This window comes from Pseudophryne corroboree, chromosome 3, assembly GCF_028390025.1.
Source record: "Pseudophryne corroboree isolate aPseCor3 chromosome 3, aPseCor3.hap2, whole genome shotgun sequence".
Classification (NCBI taxonomy): domain Eukaryota; kingdom Metazoa; phylum Chordata; class Amphibia; order Anura; family Myobatrachidae; genus Pseudophryne; species Pseudophryne corroboree.
In genome coordinates, this window is record NC_086446.1 from 624,866,301 (window position 1) to 624,889,002 (window position 22,702).

At 49.8% G+C, this 22,702-nt stretch overlaps 1 protein-coding gene across 4 annotated transcripts in view; it reads left to right on the forward strand.

Annotated features, from left to right (window-relative positions):
• Positions 1-22,702, forward strand: part of PANK1 (pantothenate kinase 1) — an 89,227-nt gene that overhangs the window by 41,273 nt on the left and 25,252 nt on the right. For all 4 annotated transcript variants that reach the window (XM_063961683.1, XM_063961685.1, XM_063961684.1 and 1 more), the window contains one exon: positions 3,511-3,634. In XM_063961683.1, the coding sequence (XP_063817753.1) occupies positions 3,511-3,634 (124 nt within the window). The remainder of the gene's footprint in view (positions 1-3,510; positions 3,635-22,702) is intronic.

A 22,702-nucleotide genomic window follows, 5' to 3' on the forward strand; every position in this document is an offset into this window, starting at 1 on the left:
CCACAGGTTCACTTCTCCAATCTTTTCACTGCTTCATGAATAGACCCCTTAAGGAGGCGCCAGCCAGCGATACACAGAAAACAGTATAGCATTTAGGTATACATGGTGTTCATGTGCAGTACGAAAAGCCTATTCTACTCTTAGTCATTTTTTATGCTTAACTATAAACTGTCGCAGACGGGCGCATAAAAGACCCATCAGGCAATCCAAAGGTAAGGACCCAAGCTTAAGGGGTGTGGACATGCAGCAGAGGGGGTGAGGCCAGGCAACATAGAGGCATTTGGCCAACTGTTTAAGAGGACATGCAAAGAACAGGGCCCCTTTACAAAGGAGGAGACAGTGGAGTGTCAGGGCCACCCATTTTGGTTGGCAGGAGGGCAAATCTTTGTGTAGTTTCCATAGAAACAAAACAAGTACCCAAGTTCATTCTGATCCCGCTCCACCAAGTTACTGACCCTTAGAGTAGAGTATGTAGCCCTCAAGGAGGATTTCCCCTGTACACCTGTGGGCTATCCGACCCTGACTGTAAATGACACCCTGAAAAGTGTAAACTGTCCATCTATCAATATGGAGGTAAACAGATGCATCCTCTGCTTAATGATGTCACCGTTCTGCAACAGTCTCATTCCAGAAAATAAATCTGAAGTCATGCACTGAAACTAGAGGGAGGCAGGTTCAGGGGAAATTTGAGGAAAAATGTCTTCACAGAAAGGGTAGAGGCTAAGACATTAAAGCAATTTAAACATGCATGGAATAGACATAAGGATATCCTTACAAAGAAATAAGGATCAAATAAGGTTTGAGGTAAAAATATGGTACAAATAGGGCAGACTAGATGGGCCAAGTGGTTTCTCTCTGCCGACAAATTCTATGTCAGCTCTTGGTGAGATTTCTAGGTTAAGGTAAGGAGGCAGGCTCTTCTAAATTTAAAACAAACACTATTCATATATTTGTCTAGCACATCCTTAACGCTTTTTAGTCCCTGATCCCCCACTCACTTTTAATGAATAAAATGTACAGTGTTCAACGTCATGCTATTTGAAGTTTAACACTTTCTAACAGGACAGTATATGCTGGAATCCCCAAGAGATAAGATAAGTCCATATGTTCAAGCCCACTTTATTATCAGGACATACACTTCTGAGTACTATGAGCAGGTCTGTTTGGGATCATTCAAATTAGCATTTTTAAAAACTGTGGGCCAAATTCAGTAAGGATCGTTCCTGCGAAAGGCCGGGAAACTGCGCATTGTGTAGACCCCTGGGCAAGCAGTGCACTGGGCCCCCTACCCATCCTCCAACGGTAGGGGTGGGGGGTGCTATTAGCAGCAGCTTTGATGTCCCGCAGGCGGTGGGGGGTGTTCTATCTTCCGCTCAGCATGTAGGACCTGAAGCAGTAATTTCTGCTAATTATTCTTTACTGCATAGATGGGGTGGGAGGGAGAACACTAAACTGTAGAAGGGGGCATTGGGCTGAATGAATGGGGGCTGGGCAGGGTGCCATCTGCCCCCTGGGCCAGTGCAAGTTAAGGGTTCCAGGGCCACTGTTGCATTGCATTCCCTGTGAAAAGCTGGCCACATGCTTGAGTCTGCCTCACAGGCTGAAAGTTGCCAGCCAGCCCCTGGCCCTGGTACATGACTTCCAGGGTGGTAGGGGGTGTTTGTTATGCAGGGGAGGGGCGGATAGTGGAGTGGGCTTAGTATTCATTGTTTTCTGGTGGGAGGGCAGCTTGCTTAACTGCAGATATCTCAAGTTCCTGATAATAGATTTCTTAGATTTTAATGGGATAAAAAACTAGAGAGTCCCACCTTTCAGGAAGTACTGGGGACCTGGGGATCAGAATTCAGGAGCCAGAGCAATCCACCAACAAAAATATAAAACTGCGTATTAGGCATGTGGACCTGGAGCAGAGACCAGCTGCTTAAAGGCTGATATAGATGGAGCCACGCTAATCGTGGCTCCGTATGTGCCTGGGTGCGCCCGCCTAGGCACACCCATCGCAGCGTCTGGGCCGCTTGCGCGTCTATGACCCTACAATGGGAGTGTCTCTGTGCACTCCCATAGCGGGGCTAGGCGCCGGATCACCTAGTATCGCCGGGAGTTCACGTCGGCGATGGAGCTGCACTAGATGAGTGTGAATCCATCTGTATCTCTGGTTCTGGGCATAGTAGAGACAAGCTGCCAGTGTGCACCAAAAGGGGAGAGTCCCAGCTTTTAGATTATCCCCTCAGAAAAAACTTCAAGTCAGACAGAACCTGAGATATCTGGTGGGGAAAAGCAATTAACAGGCTTGGATGGGGACCACTGCTTTGAAGTCGGATATCTCCGGTTCCCCAGGGCTGATTTTCAAGAATCTGGTACCCCTGGAAAGAGGGGGCCCTTATACTCCTGGGGCCCTTGTGCAAGTTCCCATTGAGCCCATACGAAAAGACGGCCCTGGATGTGTCGCCTCTGTTTTCTGGGAGTGACAAGACCAAGGACTGCGTCCCAGACTCAGTTTTTTTTTTTTGGCTTTGCAAGTCGCACTGTGACGGCAAGCCTGAGTCAGCTCAGGCTCACTCAGCCTGCCGTTGCAGGTGCACATCGTGCCTGAGAGCCGTGATGTTCATCCCATGTGCAATGGTATGCACCTTCTCCTGCATTTGCTTTGCAAATATTGCATTTCCAAAAGCAGCTTTGCAGTTGCAATCCTTACTGAATTAGGCCCTTCGTTCCAAAAAATATGAAACAGTTTTATGCCACTGCCCTTTATGGCAAGCTGTCTATACCGCCCACACAGACAAAAGTGATTTACACGGGTCAGATACGACTGCAGATTATGTGGAAACGTTTTTCTTATAGCTAAATGTAACTGCTTGTATCACTGGGATCTGTTCAATTTGACGGCTGTCAGGATCCCAGTGGTCAGGATACCAACGCTGGAATCCCGACAACTGACAATGCCACCATCCGGATTCCCGGCAATACAGGATTATTCCCACTTGTGTGTGTCCACGACACCCATAGAGTGGGAATAGAACCTGTGGCAAGCGCAGTGTGGCGAGCTCAGTGAGCCAGCAAGGGGACTCCTAGCGCTCGCCCCGCTGCCAGCATTCTGATGGAGTGGATGCCGCTGTCGGTATCTTGACAGCCGGCATCCCGTCCACCGGTAAATGGTTTGAATTCCATGTCACTTATGTCTATGCGAACAGCACAGGAAGCTCATTATAAAGATCAGTGGATCTCTTTCCCGTGCTATCTCCTTGGCACATTTCTTGTGTTGTCTGGAATGCAATTTAGGAGAAGACTCATGTGGCTGAGACGTTAGGCCAAACCATGAACTGTTCTTCTGCTCTTTGCCATAGACAGATAATATATACCTAGATCCTGCCCTGGAGTGTAATGAAGAATAGGTGTTGTATGTAGTGTTCCGTCACACAATGCACATGTAGAGAATGTATATACGTATAATGGATTGTACTGTGTGTGTGAACCTGTTTAAATTAACCCTTATTAATAATTTTTTAAAAGCTTTGGCCACATGATGAGCAAGGAGAAAAGAGATACCATCAGTAAGGAGGACCTGGCAAGAGCTACACTGGTTACCATTACGAATAATATAGGATCAATTGCTCGGATGTGTGCTCTTAATGAGGTAATAATTGCATTCTCATTCATACGTTACAGTGTTATTTAGAGTCTGGTCTGGCAAAAAAACAGGGAGCTGGATTAACAGGATTTTACTTACATATAACTTTTTTTTTTCAAAATATGCCATTATTACCATGTGTATCACATACAGGGGTCCTGCCAGTAAAAATGTGTATTGTTTTTTTTTAAACTAAGTTGCTGTCTAAGAGCATTTCTCCTTCATCCACTAGGGGCCACTGGAGCGTAGTTACAATGGGGAAATAGTAGGCAGTAATTGGGAGCTGGCACTTTAAAAATTCTCACACTGTGGCTAGCTCCTCCCCTACTATCTCCCCTCCAAGCCAGTCTTAGTTTAGTGCCCGAGGTAGCTGGTTCACTTGGGTTTAGCTGAAGAATTTTTTCTTTTTTCTTTATTATTTTATTTTTCTTTCACACACTCACAGACTGGCAGCTCTGCCACTGCCATTCTGCACCGCGGGAGCTGCCGGCGGGGTCCCATCGCAGCTGCGTGCGGCTCGGGATGGGCCCCGGCTGAGGGAGACACTGAGCTCTCCTGAGTTGGCCGGACACCGCTGCATGCGGCGCGTGTCGGGGCCACTCCATCCAGCAGAAGATTCCGGCAGCATGGCAGCGGTGAGTATCAAAAATGGCCGGACACCGCTGCGTGCGGCGCGTGTCGGGGCCGCTGGGTCGAAACGCCTGACGGAAGGAAGCGGTGAGTACAATCTCCCCCCCTCCAGACTGATGTATGTTTTTACATTTTTCAGTTTCAGTGTTTTAATACATGGATGGACAGGCTCCCCTATACTCTCCAGTCAGACAGGCTGGAGTGCATAAAAGGCTTACTAATTTGAAATTGGCGCCATTATGTGGGGGGAGGAGCTTCAGCCCGCTCTGTAAGCGGGCTCAGTGCTCTTCACTCCCTGGCTGCAGCATACAGGCAGCCGGGTGATACATTTACATATATCATATATCTGTGTAATAATTAGCATAGCTCTCATGGCAGAGTGGTAACACCTATGGTTACGATGCCCACGAGCTAGGGTTCGATTCCAGCAAAGGACACACACTCCCCGGCCGCAGCATACACACTTACAGGCAGCCGGATGATAGTGCGGTTTTAATTTGAAGCAGGGGGGCGGAGCTAACTCCCGCTCCGTTCGGCGGGCTCAGGCTTTCCGCTCCCCGGCCGCACATCGCTCCCCGGCCGCAGCATACAGGCGGCCGGGGGATGCATGGGCGCTTTCCGCTTACTATACAGCGGATTTGAATTTGGCGCCGAAGCGGAGGGGGCGGAGCTAACTCCCGCTCTGTACGGCGGGCTTTCTCCGCTCCCCAGCCGCTGCAGCATGACGATACGCCGCTCCACAGTCCCCCGCTCCCCGGGCCACTGAAAGCTCCTTTCCTCTCCTGGCTGTGCAGGGAGGATTCTTTACATGTATAAGGTATGAGGGGGGAAGGGGGGTGAAGCTTATTCCCCCCGGTGGAGGCTCCCAGCTCTCATTGTCTCTAGGCAACACACCTGTCTCTGGAGTTTGTAGCTTTTCTGTGCAGTGTGCTGCAGAAATATTGTTACATCTTGCTTTGGCTACATTCCTCCTGCAGGGGAGTCCTCTGCCCCATTTCAGACATTTAGATCAGGGAATCTGCTCTATTACAGGAGCTGGGACTCAGCTCATTGATAATTAAAAATCTACTGTGCAGTATTTCTTTACCCTACAAATACACAGTATTTATCTACCCTATTAGGTGCACAGTAATTATCTGCCCTATTAGGTGCATGGGTTCACTGTGGTGTGTGTATATAGATATATATAGATATGTTTGTATATATATATTTAAGTGTGTGGGTATGTATATAGATATATCCATACAATACCATATATAGGGGATAAAACAAACACTTCCGCAATGTTTTCTAGAAACAGAATACCCCACCTTGCCACATAACATTTTCACCCATCTTTTCTCACAGGCTGGTCACCATTTTGAAAAGCCAGCGGAACCTCCGAGAAACATCGGGTGCACCTTAATTAGCGGTACACTACATACAGGGCGGGGTGTTGCCTTCTCTTTATTATTCCTTGGTGTCACTAGTTACTAATGCTATTTGTAATTGGGGAATGTGTGTAAGGCATCAGACAAATAGCGCTGTGGCTCAGGACGCTAGTAGCGGGTATCTGAACAGGGGTTTGAATCCAAACAAAACTTTAAGGAGAGCTCCTATAGCCTAGGGCTAAGACTCCTGTCCCACAGCGCAGCGCTACTGGTTCAGGTCTCCGCTGCTCCAGAAAGTTTATTTGAATCGTGTCGGTCACTACACATTATAGTGCAGACCTTACATAGGGCTGTGTTTATTTAACCCACCTTTTCTCCTTTCGTTTGTCTCACCTGGGATAGTCAAAGAATTCCCTCTTAGGTGTGAAGTATGCGGTGGAGCCATCTGCAGAGCCCTCCACGCACCTGCAGGACACTCCTGTTTGAACAGCTCAGATTATGCAGGTAATGTCACTGGTAACCAGAGACCTTGTACGTCATTTCACCTCTCCAGGTGTCTAAAGGAACCTTGCTAACCTTCCATTTTACAATACTGATGATGTCTGTTTTCTGTGGAGTCTGAACCTGTGTCTCAGAATATCCAGGTGCATTATACAGCAGTTCGTCTGAGACTGCAGGTAAAGGAGGCGGACACGTCAAGTCCATCAGGGTTCGACGCCGATGACGAAATGACAGCGACTGGTCCAGTTTCGGATGAGCTGGCCAGGCTCCGGTAGACAGCCGGCAGACACCCGAATACACAATTTCAGGTATCAAACAATGTTTGTTTTCCTATCCTTTCCCCGCAGACGGCAGGAAAGGGTATCAGAACCTCTCCAGGGTATACCCCTCGATGTATCGCCGGTCCAACAAGCTGCCGTTTTCCTGAGGCAACCTTGCTCAGGGATCCATCGAAGACATATACAGCAGCAGGGTTCTACCTTGTCCGGAGCAGGTAGGTTGTGGAACAATTGTCCTCTAGGTTACAGGATGTTTCGCATCCGGATCAATTGATACTTTGGTACGGGTCAGAATCACGATTCTGCTTTATGTTCTTTGGAGGTCTCCACGTCTGCAGACTCGGAACCTGCATTTTCGCTTTGGGCTGTCTTAACCCGACGACCTCTGGGGCTGCGACAGTGACAGGTGAACATGAAATCCTACGGGGCAGATGGTTCAGGGGAAGGAACTTTCTGCAGGATTTCTTGAACCATTGGAGGTAAGTCCACTTTGCTTTCTCCTACTTCTGCCCCAGCTCCAAGACAGACCTTTACCGGTCTTTCCTTTAGATTTTTACCGTGCCCTTTCAGGCTTCCGATTCCACACGGGCGATATCTCTGTCGCCAGGGGATCTCAGAAGAAGAAAAAAAAAAAAAAAAAAAAAAAGCTAAAGCAGAGGTTCAGCATCCTCGGTCCTGTCTGATTTTACATCATCCTATACACACACTAATGGTCAGATTTCCTACCACCTGGAGGGTCCCAGGGTAGGCGCAGGTCGGTGGAAGAAGGCTTGGGCGGTTACAGACTAGATTTGGGAGTACAACCGTCTCGGGAGTCCCTCGGCAGGGGTCGACCGATTTACGATGACAAGAGAGTCATAATGCAGGCGGCGCTCCATATGCTTCTAACCGCAAAGGGTGTTGATCCCTGTTTTTTACATATCATTTGAATCGGGACAGTTCTCAGGCCTTTGTTTTCTTTTCACGTTCCGAAGCCAGTTGGCTCGGCTAGGCCTATTCTGGCCTTAGAATCCTTTCAGTCTGTGATTGCTAGTTGAACAAGAAAGGGAGTTTTACGCGTCCCTTGTCTTCAGGGATGCCTGTTTACTGATTTCCGTTGGGTTTCCTCATCGGGCTTTACTCAGTCGCATTACAGGATTCTCATTTTCACTGTAAGTCCTTTTCTTTCGGTCTCTCTTCCGCTCCCACAGGGTTCAGGAAGATCACAGAATAACTCTTTTTCAAGGGGTTGACGTTGGTTCCCTAATGGGACAATCTACTGCTACTATCCCACTCTGTACATTACGTGGCTTCTGAAGATCCGATTTATGCTCCTCATAAACGTTTTCTCAACAGGGTCCGTCGGAGGATTTTTCCTTCCTCGGTACCAGGTACTCTATTTCTTCAGTCAAGCTGCGACGCAATGAGTGGTCGCCTACATTCCCCTCTGAGCGGGGGACAACAATCTTCTTTCCAGATCAGGCCACCAGGTCAGACTCCTGGGTGAGGGAACATTCCCCGGAGTTTTGTCAGCTGGTCTGCTGTGGGCGGAGATTTCGAATCGACCTCAGGGCGTTCTGACTGACTCTTTAACCCTTTACTACTCACCGACGTGAGCTCTGGTGGCAGTAGCCGAGGATGCCCTCAGGGCTCCTGGGAGTTTCTGGTTATTCTATCCTGCCTCCTTTTCTATTTCTACCTCACTTTCGGTAACACAGGAGGATAATATGCGTGCTAGTCCTCTCGGTGGCTCTGGTTGGGCCACCCATGGCTTGAAGATACGGCTACAACTGTTGTCGGTAGAGGAGCCTTGGCTCCTACCTCGACTGGACTGTCTACTTCAACAGGGTCCTTTTCTTTGTTCAATCTTACACTGGTTTCATTTAACCGTGTGACTGTTCACGAGCCCTCAGAAGGGAGGAGTTCCCTAGTTCGGTTAGGCCTACTAGGCCCCGATTTCAGAAGTCTGTTACCTCTTCTCGCTTTTGCCACTTTTGGAAAGCTGTATGGGACATAATAAGGATAAAAGGGGGTTTTCCCCTTCTTTCAGTTACCATTCAGCCGTAATCTTTGGTTTCTCTGGGAGGTTTTGCTCCGCTGCGCTTCAAACCACATTGACCTGAATTTTCGGTCCCTGCCTTTTTCGGTTTTCTTCCAAAAGAAATTAGCCTGGCGCCCGTAAGTTCGGGCTCTCTTTCAGGGAGTACTCTATTAGCAACTCCCCCGGCTGAGCTTCGGCCTCAGCGGTCGTTTCTCCCAAAGGGCATGTCCGTTTTTCATATAAATCTGACACTAGTGTTTTTCAGTCCTCTTTGACTGTTGTCAGGGCTCGCTGACTTTCTCTACAGAGGTCTTAGGCTATTCGACGAAGGGTTTTTTCTTCTTTATTCTGTACGATGCTCCCGTACTAAATAGCCAGGGTCCCAGCATATGCTGGGCTGTTGGATACAGTCTTCTTGGCGGTTGCTCGGGAGCCTCCGTTTTCCATTTCAGCGCACTTTACGTGCGTGGTGGGACCTTCGTGGGCAGCTGCCCGTGGGGTCTCCATGAATACTTTATGTCGCGCGGCTACTTGGTCAGACCGACATTCGTTTTGTCAAATTCTACAAGTTTGACACTTTTGCGGCCTCTGCATCTCACTTTGGCCGAGCGGTTTTACAGGACTCTCAGCGCTCTCCCACCCGTTTTGGGAGCTCTGGGACGTCCCCATTGTAACTACGCTCCAGTGGCCCCTAGTGGATGAAGGAGAAATCAGGATTTTGGTACTTACCGATAAATCCCTTTCTCCGATTCCACAGGGGCCACTGGACGCCCGCCCAGCGCTGTTCCTCCTTGTTTTTTGCTTAACGGTTTGCAGATCACCATATGACTGCTTGTTGAGTTCGGGCTAGCCGGTTGTTTGTTAGGTTCTGTTCCAGGTTGGGTTTGTGTTATCCTGGGTTACAGGGCGTCATTAACCTCCTCTACCTTACGGTTTGTTTATTACAGCTCTCCTCGGGCACAGTTTTACGTAGACTGGCTTGGAGGGGAGATAGTAGGGGAGGAGCTAGCCACAGTGTGAGAATTTTTAAAGTGCCAGCTCCCAATTACTGCCTACTATTTCCCCATTGTAACTACGCTCCAGTGGCCCCTGTGGAATCGGAGAAAGGGATTTATCGGTAAGTACCAAAATCCTGATTTCCTGCTCTGTCCGCCGCTGGACCCATGCATTTCTAGTTCATATCGCCAGGCTCCCATCACGTGTAAGCAGCAGCTTTATTGCTTGCAGTAAACTTGCATTGCAATTTCTCCACTTACAACTGAATTTACATGGAACACGTATAAGTGGGCTAATTCGGTGAGCCCTGCAGAAGTACGGAAATCGCTCTCTGCCGATCACTGCACTTCTGCACGAGGTGTCAAACTGCGATCACAGTTTAAGTGCTGGCACCGGGGGGGGGGGGGGGGGAAATACCGTTTGGGTGGCGCGATCCAGGTAACGCAGGCATGTCCGGACCGTCTGCGGGGCGGGCCGCAGTGGCTGCGTGACGTCACACGTGGCTGCTGCAATCCAAAAGATGGCGGGTAGCAGAGGGCTACCCTTATCATGCGAGCGCTTTGCTGCTTAGCGAAGCGCCCGCATATGAATGTGTAGAGGGTTGTATTTGTTCAGTTTTCGCACAACTACAACCCATGCTAAATTAGGCCCATTATCCAGTGGCATAGTTATACACACACTTCCAAGGAGTCATCCTGTGGATGCCATTCCATTATCCTAAAGTAACATTCCATTTCTCCTCCTTGTAGCATGGCACATGATGCACTAGGTAAAAGTGCCTGACATGAGTATCTGTGCCGCCAGTTATCCTCTACCTTTCATGTACCTAGTGTGCAGTGATCAGTCATAGCACAGACGTTTCCTTATGGGTCACCAAGATTACAAGTCCTCTGCAGCAGAAATATACAGGACCTTAATTTACACCTCTGAGAATGGATTTCTGTTATCCGCTTTATCTAGACCTTCTGTTTTCATTTTATTAGTTGGGAAAATAAGAATTTACTTACCGATAATTCTATTTCTCGTAGTCCGTAGTGGATGCTGGGGACTCCGTCAGGACCATGGGGAATAGCGGCTCCGCAGGAGACAGGGCACAAAAGTAAAAGCTTTAGGATCAGGTGGTGTGCACTGGCTCCTCCCCCTATGACCCTCCTCCAAGCCTCAGTTAGGATACTGTGCCCGGACGAGCGTACACAATAAGGAAGGATTTTGAATCCCGGGTAAGACTCATACCAGCCACACCAATCACACTGTACAACCTGTGATCTGAACCCAGTTAACAGCATGATAACAGCGGAGCCTCTGAAAAGATGGCTCACAACAATAATAACCCGATTTTTGTAACAATAACTATGTACAAGTATTGCAGACAATCCGCACTTGGGATGGGCGCCCAGCATCCACTACGGACTACGAGAAATAGAATTATCGGTAAGTAAATTCTTATTTTCTCTGACGTCCTAAGTGGATGCTGGGGACTCCGTCAGGACCATGGGGATTATACCAAAGCTCCCAAACGGGCGGGAGAGTGCGGATGACTCTGCAGCACCGAGTGAGAGAACTCCAGGTCCTCCTCAGCCAGGGTGTGCCCCTGACCAAGTAGCAGCTCGGCAAAGTTGTAAAGCCGAGACCCCTCGGGCAGCCGCCCAAGATGAGCCCACCTTCCTTGTGGAATGGGCATTTACATATTTTGGCTGTGGCAGGCCTGCCACAGAATGTGCAAGCTGAATTGTACTACACATCCAACTAGCAATCGTCTGCTTAGAAGCAAGAGCACCCAGTTTGTTGGGTGCATACAGGATAACAGCAAGTCAGTTTTCCTGACTCCAGCCGTCCTGGAAACCTATATTTTCAGGGCCCTGACAACATCTAGCAACTTGGAGTCCTCCAAGTCCCTAGTAGCCGCAGGTACCACAATAAGCTGGTTCAGGTGAAACGCTGACACCACCTTAGGGAGAAACTGGGGACGAGTCCGCAGCTCTGCCCTGTCCGAATGGACAATCAGATATGGGCTTTTGTGAGACAAAGCCGCCAATTTTGACACTCGCCTGGCCGAGGCCAGGGCCAACATCATGGTCACTTTCCATGTGAGATATTTCAAATCCACAGATTTGAGCGGTTTAAACCAATGTGATTTGAGGAATCCCAGAACTACGTTGAGTTCCCACAGTGCCACTGGAGGCACAAAAGGGGGTTGTATATGCAGTACTCCCTTGACAAACTTCTGGACTTCAGGAACTGAAGCCAATTCTTTCTGGAAGAAAATCGACAGGGCCGAAATTTGAACCTTAATGGACCCCAATTTGAGGCCCATAAACACTCCTGTTTGCAGGAAATGCAGGAATCGACCGAGTTGAAATTTCTTCGTGGGGCCTTCCTGGCCTCACACCACGCAACATATTTTCGCCACATGTGGTGATAATGTTGTGCGGTCACCTCCTTCCTGGCTTTGACCAGGGTAGGAATGACCTCTTCCGGAATGCCTTTTTCCCTTAGGATCCGGCGTTCAACCGCCATGCCGTCAAACGCAGCCGCGGTAAGTCTTGGAACAGACATGGTACTTGCTGAAGCAAGTCCCTTCTTAGCGGCAGAGGCCATGAGTCCTCTGTGAGCATCTCTTGAAGTTCCGGGTACCAAGTCCTTCTTGGCCAATCCGGAGCCACGAGTATAGTTCTTACTCCTCTACGTCTTATAATTCTCAGTACCTTAGGTATGAGAAGCAGAGGAGGGAACACATACACCGACTAGTACACCCACGGTGTTACCAGAACGTCCACAGCTATTGCCTGAGGGTCTCTTGACCTGGCGCAATACCTGTCCAGTTTTTTGTTCAGGCGGGACGCCATCATGTCCACCTTTGGTCTTTCCCAACGGTTCACAATCATGTGGAAAACTTCCCGATGAAGTCCCCACTCTCCCGGGTGGAGGTCGTGCTGAGGAAGTCTGCTTCCCAGTTGTCCACTCCCGGAATGAACACTGCTGACAGTGCTATCACATGATTTTCCGCCCAGCGAAGAATCCTTGCAGTTTCTGCCATTGTCCTCCTGCTTCTTGTGCCGCCCTGTCTGTTTACGTGGGCGACTGCCGTGATGTTGTCCCACTGGATCAATACCGGCTGACCTTGAAGCAGAGGTCTTGCTAAGCTTAGAGCATTGTAAATTGCTCTTAGCTCCAGTATATTTATGTGGAGAGAAGTCTCCAGACTTGATCACACTCCCTGGAAATTTTTTCCTTGTGTGACTGCTCCCCAGCCTTTCAGGCTGGCATCCGTGGTCACCAGGACCCAGTCCTGAATGCCGAATCTGTGGCCCTTTAGTAGATGAGCACTCTGCAGCCACCACAGAAGAGACACCCTTGTCCTTGGAGACAGGGTTATTTCCAGCAGATCCCACTGAAAAGTTCTTGCGTGAAATCTGCCGAATGGAATCGCTTCGTAAGAAGCCACCATTTTTCCCAGGACCCTTGTGCAATGATGCACTGACACTTTTCCTGGTTTTAGGAGGTTCCTGACTAGCTCGGATAACTCCCTGGCTTTCTCCTCCGGGAGAAACACCTTATTCTGGACTGTGTCCAGAATCATCCCTAGGAACAGCAGACGTGTCGTCGGAGACAGCTGCGATTTTGGAATATTTAGAATCCACCCGTGCTGTCGTAGAACTACTTGAGATAGTGCTACTCCGACCTCCAACTGTTCTCTGGACCTTGCCCTTATCAGGAGATCGTCCAAGTAAGGGATAATTAAGACGCCTTTTCTTTGAAGAAGAATCATCATTTCGGCCATTACCTTGGTAAAGACCCGGGGTGCCGTGGACAATCCAAACGGCAGCGTCTGAAACTGATAGTGACAGTTTTGTACCACGAACCTGAGGTACCCTTGGTGAGAAGGGAAAATTGGGACATGGAGGTAAGCATCCTTGATGTCCAGGGACACCATATAGTCCCCTTCTTCCTGGTTCGCTATCACTGCTCTGAGTGACTCCATCTTGATTTGAACCTTTGTATGTAAGTGTTCAAATATTTCAGATTTAGAATAGGTCTCACCGAGCCGTCTGGCTTCAGTACCACAATATAGTGTGGAATAATACCCCTTTCCTTGTTGTAGGAGGGGTACTTTGATTATCACCTGCTGGGAATACAGCTTGTGAATTGTTTCCAATACTGCCTCCCTGTCGGAGGGAGACGTTGGTAAAGCAAACTTCAGGAACCTGCGAGGGGAGACGTCTCGAATTTCCAATCTGTACCCCTGGGATACTACTTGTAGGATCCAGGGGTCCACTTGCGAGTGAGCCCACTGCGTGCTGAAACTCTTGAGACGACCCCCCACCGCACCTGTTTGTACGGCCCCAGCGTCATGCTGAGGACTTGGCAGAAGCGGTGGAAGGCTTCTGTTCCTGGGAATGGGCTGCCTGCTGCAGTCTTCTTCCCTTACCTCTATCCCTGGGCAGATATGACTGGCCTTTTGCCCGCCTGCCCTTATGGGGACGAAAGGACTGAGGCTGAAAAGACGATGTCTTTTTCTGCTGAGATGTGACTTGGGGTAAAAAAGGTGGATTTTCCAGCTGTTGCCGTGGCCACCAGGTCCGATGGACCGACCCCAAATAACTCCTCCCCTTTATACGGCAATACTTCCATGTGCCGTTTGGAATCTGCATCACCTGACGACTGTCGTGTCCATAAACATCTTCTGGCAGATATGGACATCGCACTTACTCTTGATGCCAGAGTGCAAATATCCCTCTGTGCATCTCGCATATATAGAAATGCATCCTTTAAATGCTCTATAGTCAATAAAATACTGTCCCTGTCAAGGGTATCAATATTTCCAGTCAGGGAATCCGACCAAGCCACCCCAGCGCTGCCCATCCAGGCTGAGGCGATCGCTGGTCGCAGTATAACACCAGTATGTGTGTATATACTTTTTAGGATATTTTCCAGCCTCCTATCAGTTGGCTCCTTGAGGGCGGCCGTATCTGGAGACGGTAACGCCACTTGTTTTGATAAGCGTGTGAGCGCCTTATCCACCCTAAGGGGTGTTTCCCAACGCGCCATAACTTCTGGCGGGAAAGGGTATACCGCCAATAATTTTCTATCGGGGGAAACCCACGTATCATCACACACTTCATTTAATTTATCTGATTCAGGAAAAACCACATGTAGTTTTTTAACACTCCACATAATACCCTTTTTTGTGGTACTTGTAGTATCAGAAATATGTAACATCTCCTTCATTGCCCTTAACAAGTAACGTGTGGCCCTAAAGGAAAATACGTTTGTTTCTTCACCGTCGACACTGGAGTCAGTGTCCGTGTCTGTGTCGACCGACTGAGGTAAAAGGACGTTTTAACGCCCCTGACGGTGTTTGAGACGCCTGGACAGGTACTAATTGGTTTGCCGGCCGTCTCATGTCGTCAACCGACCTTGCAGCGTGTTGACATTATCACGTAATTCCTTAAATAAGCCATCCATTCCGGTGTCGACTTTCTAGAGAGTGACATCACCATTACAGGCAATTGCTCCGCCTCCTCACCAACATCGTCCTCATACATGTCGACACACACGTACCGACACACAGCACACACACAGGGAATGCTCTGATAGAGGACAGGACCCCACTAGCCCTTTGGGGAGACAGAGGGAGAGTTTGCCAGCACACACCAAAAACGCTATAATTATACAGGGACAACCTTTATATAAGTGTTTTTCCCTTATAGCATTTTAATATATATAGTCATATCGCCAAATAAGTGCCCCCCCTCTCTGTTTTAACCCTGTTTCTGTAGTGCAGTGCAGGGGAGAGCCTGGGAGCCTTCCCACCAGCATTTCTGTGAGGGAAAATGGCGCTGTGTGCTGAGGAGAATAGGCCCCGCCCCCTTTTCGGCGGGCTTCTTCTCCCGTTTTTCTGAGACCTGGCAGGGGTTAAATACATCCATATAGCCCCCAGGGGCTATATGTGATGTATTTTTAGCCAGAATAAGGTACTATCATTGCTGCCCAGGGCGCCCCCCCCAGCGCCCTGCACCCTCAGTGACCGCTGCTATGAAGTGTGCTGACAACAATGGCGCACAGCTGCAGTGCTGTGCGCTACCTTATGAAGACTGAAAAGTCTTCTGCCGCCGGTTTCTGGACCTCTTCACTTTTCGGCATCTGCAAGGGGGTCGGCGGCGCGGCTCCGGGACGAACCCCAGGGTGAGACCTGTGTTCCGACTCCCTCTGGAGCTAATGGTGTCCAGTAGCCTAAGAAGCCAATCCATCCTGCACGCAGGTGAGTTCACCTCTCCCTTAAGTCCCTCGATGCAGTGAGCCTGTTGCCAGCAGGACTCACTGAAAATAAAAAAACCTAACAAAACTTTTACTCTAAGCAGCTCTTTAGGAGAGCCACCTAGATTGCACCCTTCTCGGCCGGGCACAAAAATCTAACTAACTGAGGCTTGGAGGAGGGTCATAGGGGGAGGAGCCAGTGCACACCACCTGATCCTAAAGCTTTTACTTTTGTGCCCTGTCTGCTGCGGAGCCGCTATTCCCCATGGTCCTGACGGAGTCCCCAGCATCCACTTAGGACGTCAGAGAAAGGTCATTTTAGCACATACTTTTCAGCCATAAAAATGGACTACAAATGGCAGTGCTCCGAGCACTAGGCTGCAAATAGGCATCCCCTTATTTCTTCTGGGTGCAAGCTACTGTATGGTTTCATTATGCAGTGCAGGGCGGTAGTTGTGCACCTTTGGTATTGAGGCACCATAGACAAACATTGTAGGGAATCTATTAAGCATCAGCTGAAGAAACAAACGTAATCCAACCTGTGCAGCTGCTAAGGGAGACAATGTCCCCATATGCAATGGTCACACTTCTCCTCCCAGTACCTGGGCCCATGGCTGCTCTCAGCAGCCCTGATTGGGTGTGGATCTAGCCAGTGGCCAATGAAGGTGGTGTTTTCGGGGGAGGCATTTGATATGTCGGCTCTCCGGATCCCGGTGCACACCATACCGACGCCGAAATTCCGACAGCTGCCATACCGACAACTATTCTCCCTCTTGAGGTGTCCACGACACCCCTGGAGGGAGAAATAAATAGCGCGGGGCGCGTGGCAAGTGCAGCGAGCCCACAAGGGGCTCTTTTGCGCTCACCCCGCTGCCTGCATGCCGGCGGCATAACATACTACGGGTGTGGTTCATTAGGTCGACATGTACAAGATCGACTTGGAAAAAGGTCGCCATGAGTTTTTTGACTGTTTTTGGTGTCATTTTCTTTGTAAAGTGATGGGGAACCTCAATTATTGCACCGTGTCCCCTCGCATGGCTCGCTTTGCTCGCCGCCAGTTTCCACAGTCATGCCACACTGCCACAGTTGTTTAGCTCCAGAAGTGACGGGGTCCCGGACAGAGCCTCCTCCCCCCAGTCTTGGTGAAACATGTAATTCTGAGGCTGCCTGTGTTACTGGAACAGCCCAGCTCTCTCCTTGGCTCCTCCCCCCCAGCCACAAACCTCTCACACACGAGGACCTGCTACTCGCTCTGCACTGGAGGACGGTGGAAGCTGTGTGTGCACCCACTACACTGATCAGCAAACTGCAACCAGAAGGCCTGTCTCAATTGGTGGATTGTGAGGGGAGTGGGATGTTTGAATTTTGTAGTGTATAGGGGAATGGCCGGGTGTTGTGATGTACTGTATGATTGGGGGGTCTGGGCATTGTATTGTATAAAGGGGGATGTCTGAGTGTCATAGTGTATGAGAGGGGGTGTATGAGCATTGTAGTGTATGAGGAAGGGTGTCTGGGTTTTATAGTGTATGAGGGGGGGTCTTGGTGTTATAGTGTGGTAGGGGGTGTCTGGGCATTGTAGTACATGAGGGAGGGTGTCTGGGTGTTATAGTGTATGAGAGGGGGTGTATGAGCATTGTAGTGTATGAGGGAGGGTGTCTGGGTGTTATAGTGTGTGGGAGGGGGTGTTTGTGCATTGTAGTGTATGAGAGGGGTGGTCTGGGAGTTATAGTGTATGGGGGGGTCTGGGTGGTATAATATATGAAGGGGGTTCTGGGCATTGTAGTGTATGAGGGAGGGTGTCTGGGTGTTATAGTGTATGAGAGGGAGGGTCTGGGTGTTATAGTGTGTGGGAGGGGGTGTCTGAGTATTGTGGTATATGAGGGGGGTCTGGGTGTTATAGTGTGTGGGAGGGGGTGTCTGAGTATTGTGGTATATGAGGGGGTCTGGGTGTTATAGTGTGTGTGGGAGGGGGTGTCTGAGTATTGTGGTATATGAGGGGGGTCTGGGTGTTATAGTGTGTGGGAGGGGGTGTCTGGGTATTGTGGAATATGGGGGGGGTTGGTTGTTATAGTGTATGAGAGGGGGTGACTGAGCATTGTAGTGTATGGTGGGGGACTGGGTGTTGTAGTGTATGAGTTGGGGTGTCGGCATTGTACTGTACAGGATTGCAGTGTATCTGGGCATTGTAGTGCATCTGCGCATATGTCTGGATATTGTAGTGTATGGGGGGTGTCTGGGTTTTGTAGTGTGTGAGGGGGAGGTGTCGTTGCTGCCAAGGGGGATTGCCGGAGTACTGCAGGGGTGTTGGTACTAGTAAATGTGTGGCTGGGCAGGGTAGTGAATGAAGGCCGGGTGTTTGGGTGGGTTCAGTAGGAAAAGTCAGTGGTCTGTATGCCGCGGTCAGTATCCGACACCAGAATCCGGATTGCGGCAATGCAGACAGCAGTGCATCAGGTACCCTAACCTCCCTCCCATACCCCCTCCCTGTCCGTAGCCTAACCCTAACCTCCCCCAGGTGGTGCCTAAACCTAACCACCCCCTCCCCCTTCCTGCAGCCTGAACCTAACCCTCCCCTAGTTCCTAACCTAACACTCCCCCTGGTGGTGCCTAACCCTAAACCCCCCTCTCTGTTGCCTAACCCATACCTCCCCCACCCTGCAGACTAACCTCTAACTCCCCCACCACCCCGGTGTGTGCCTAAACCTAACCCCCGTCCTGCAGCCTAAACCTAACCTGTAAGTATGAACCTGGCTGTTCATACTTACCTTCGGGATCCTGACTGCCGGGATTCCGTCGTGTGGATCCTGATCTTTTCAGGATACCGTCGGCTGTGTTCTGATGGCTGTCGGGATCCCTGTGTCGGTATTACGGCTGCTGGGATCCCGAGAGCCTGTTTGGTTGCTTCTAGTACTTTGTTGGTGAATGAGGGGAGTGTCTGGGTGCTGCTAGGGTGTTGGTAATGAATGTGTGCTTGTGTAGGTGGGGGGCACCAACCCCTGTTTCGCCTCCATATTTGTAGGAGGGCACAAATGTATCGTTTGCAGGGGGTCGTCATACACCCTTGCACTGTCCTTGTGCCCGCCCCCTGTATCATCCAGAAGAGGAGCAACCAGCAAGGTGGACGGCAGACTAGCCACATATGACTGGAGTGGCATTAATTATCAACAAGGAGGACGAATAGCAGAAGTCAAGCAGAAGAGGATAGGGGTGTTGATACCATGGTGGCTGCTGCAGGACTTAGCAGTCGGGAGCAGCAGGATGACCTAGGCACCCCAGCCCAACTTTCACTGAGGCAGAAGAAGGTTGGAGGTCCAGTCAGAAGTACTGGGAAGGCTCAGGTACTGTGTATCAGTGTGTTGTGTTGTGCGGCCTGGAACGGTTTGTGGTAGCTATTTGCAGATTTCAACTTCCACTGATGCCTTTTGTATAAATCCTCCCCCTTCTTTCTCTCTCTTCTCCTTCCCCCCTCTCTTTCTACCCCCAGCACCCCCCCCCCCCCCCTTCCCTTCCCTGCTCCTCTCCCTCTTTTTCTATTTACAAACATTGGCTTATTAGGGTGACACAGTTATACAGGGCATAGTGCTCTCACATCTGGCTCCACCTCCCGACGATTAGGCCAGCGACGGAGCCAGACGTGAGAGCACTTTGCCCTGCATGACTCTGTGTCACCCTGATAAGCCAGTTTTTCTATTTAATATGTACCTGTAAATCCTGAGTATTCTGTTTTTATAATGATACGCCACTATCTGCACCCCATTTAGTTTATTGTAGGATCGGATGGTGTAATGGTTAGCATTACTGCCTCACAGCACAGAGGTCATGGGTTTGATTTCCACTATGGCCGTAACTGTGGCGTTTGTATGTACTCCATGTGCTTGCTTGGGTTTCCTCCGGGTACTCCGGTTTCCTCCCACAATCCAAAGACTAAATGGGCCAAGTGGTTATTATATGCCATTACATTCTATGTTTATATATGCTGCCCTTGGGGAAGTGTAAAGAGGGGAGCAGCGACAGTGGAGGGGGGGCAAAGCATGATTTTTTTATTGAAACTGAATTGTTCATACTTTACCATCCCAGTGGACCTGGAGGGGGAATATAATAGTAAGCCGAGCGCAGCATGGTCAGCGCAGCGAGCCATGCGAGGGAACGCGGTACGCTTATACGGTGTCCATGTGACCTATTTCAACATGCACACCAAAAAAACTATGAAAAACTTGAGTCGACTTTTGACCTGAAGACATTTTAAATGTCGGTATTTTGACCATCGGTCAATTGTTGTCGCTATTTTGATCATCGGGATTTTGATTGTAGGTATTTCATACTAATCCCGCCAGCAGGGGGAGCCTACCAGCTGCAGACATGAGATCCACTGCACTTGGCTCTCAGCTCCAAACCTACCCCCCATGACGGTCAGATTTATTTTTGGGGGAGACAGACACAGCTCTGTTAGAGCTAACAGCTGCACTCAGCCACGATCAGTTTTCCACACATATATATATATTTCTCTGACGTCCTAGTGGATGCTGGGAACTCCGTAAGGACCATGGGGAATAGCGGCTCCGCAGGAGACTGGGCACAACTAAAGAAAGCTTTAGGACTACCTGGTGTGCACTGGCTCCTCCCTCTATGACCCTCCTCCAGACCTCAGTTAGAATTTTATGCCCGGCTGAGCTGGATGCACACTAGGGGCTCTCCTGAGCTCCTAGAAAAGAAAGTATATTTTAGGTTTTTTATTTTCAGTGAGATCTGCTGGCAACAGACTCACTGCTACGAGGGACTTAGGGGAGAGAAGCGGACCTACCTGCTTGCAGCTAGCTTGGGCTTCTTAGGCTACTGGACACCATTAGCTCCAGAGGGATCGAACACAGGCCCAGCCTCGGTCGTCCGGTCCCGGAGCCGCGCCGCCGTCCCCCTTGCAGAGCCAGAAGCAAGAAGAACGTCCAGGAAATCGGCGGCAGAAGACTCCGGTCTTCATTAAGGTAGCGCACAGCACTGCAGCTGTGCGCCATTGCTCCCTGTGCACACCACATACTCCGGTCACTGATGGGTGCAGGGCGCTGGGGGGGGGGGCGCCCTGGGCAGCAATTAGAGTACCTTAAGAGTGGCAAATCACACATAATATAGCCTAATAAGCTATATATGTGTAAAATACCCCTGCCACATTATGATTATAAGAGCGGGAGAAGTCCGCCGAAAAAGGGGCGGGGCTATCTCCCTCAGCACACTGGCGCCATTTTCTCTTCACAGTACAGCTGGAAGACAGCTCCCCAGGCTCTCCCCTGTAGTTTTCAGGCTCAAAGGGTTAAAAAGAGAGGGGGGGGGGCACTAAATTTAGGCGCAAATCTGTGTATTATAGCAACTATAAGGGAAAAATCACTGTGGGTAGTGTGAATCCCTGCATTATATAGCGCTCTGGTGTATGCTGGCATACTCTCTCTCTGTCTCCCCAAAGGACTTTGTGGGGTCCTGTCCTCAGTCAGAGCATTCCCTGTGTGTGTGCGGTGTGTCAGAAGGCTGTGTCGACATGTTTGATGAGGAGGCTTATGTGGAGGCGGAGCAGATGCCGATAAATGTGATGTCACCCCCTGCGGGGTCGACACCTGAGTGGATAGACATGTGGAAGGAATTACGTGACAGTGTCAACTCCTTACATGAAAGGTTTGACGACATAGCAGATGTGGGACAGCCGGCTTCTCAGCCCGTGCCTGCCCAGGCGTTTTAAAAGCCATCAGGGGCCCTAAAACGCCCACTACCTCAGATGGCAGACACAGATGTCGACACGGATACTGACTCCAGTGTCGACGACGATGAGACTACTGTACATTCCAATAGAGCCACCCGTTACATGATTACGGCAATAAAAAATGTGTTGCACATTTCTGATATTACCCCAGGTACCACAAAAAAGGGTATTATGTTTGGGGAGAAAAAAGCTTCCAGTGGTTTTTCCCCCATCTGATGAACTAAATGTGTGAAGAAGCGTGAGTTTCCCCCGATAAGAAACTGGTAATTTCTAAAAGGTTACTAATGGCGTACCCTTTCCCGCCAGAGGATAGGTCACGTTGGGAGACATCCCCTAGGGTGGATAAAGCGCTTACACGTCTGTCAAAGAAGGTGGCACTACCATCTCAGCCTGCAGATAGAATGCAGGAGGCTATCCTGAAGTCTGTATATACACACTCAGGCATTATGCTGAGACCAGCTATTGCTTCAGCATGAATGTGCAGTGCTGCAGCTGCGTGGTCAGATTCTCTGTACCTTAGACAGGGACACTATATTGCTAACCATAGAGCATATTAAAGACGCAGTCTTATACATGAGAGATGCACAGAGGGATAATTGCCGACTGGCATCTAAAATAAACGCAATGTCCATTTCTGCCAGGAACTCGGCAGTGGACAGGTGATGCTGATTCTAAAAGGCACATGGAGGTTTTGCCTTACAAGGGTGAGGAGTTGTTTGGGGATGGTCTCTCGGACCTCGTTTCCACAGCGACAGCTGGGAAGTCAGCATTTTTACCCCATGTTCCCTCACAGCCAAAGAAAGCACCGTATTATCAGGTACAGTCCTTTCGGCCCCAGAAAGGCAAGCGGGTTAGAGGCGCGTCCTTTCTGCCCAGAGGCAGAGGTAGAGGGAAAAAGCTACAACATACAGCCAGTTCCCAGGAACAAAAGTCCTCCCCCGCTTCCTCTAAGTCCACCGCATGACGCTGGGGCTCCACAGGCGGAGCCAGGTACGGTGGGGGCCCGTCTCAAGAACTTCAGCGACCAGTGGGCTCGCTCACGGGTGGATCCCTGGATTCTACAAGTAGTATCTCAGGGGTACAAGCTGGAATTCGAGACGTCTCCCCCTCGCCGTTTCCTCAAATCTGCCTTGCCGACAGCTCCCCCGGACAGGGAGGCAGGGCTGGAGGCGATTCACAAGCTGTATTCTCAGCAGGTGATAATCAAGGTACCCCTCCTTCAACAAGGACGGGGTTACTATTCCACAATGTTTGTGGTACCGAAACCGGACGGATCGG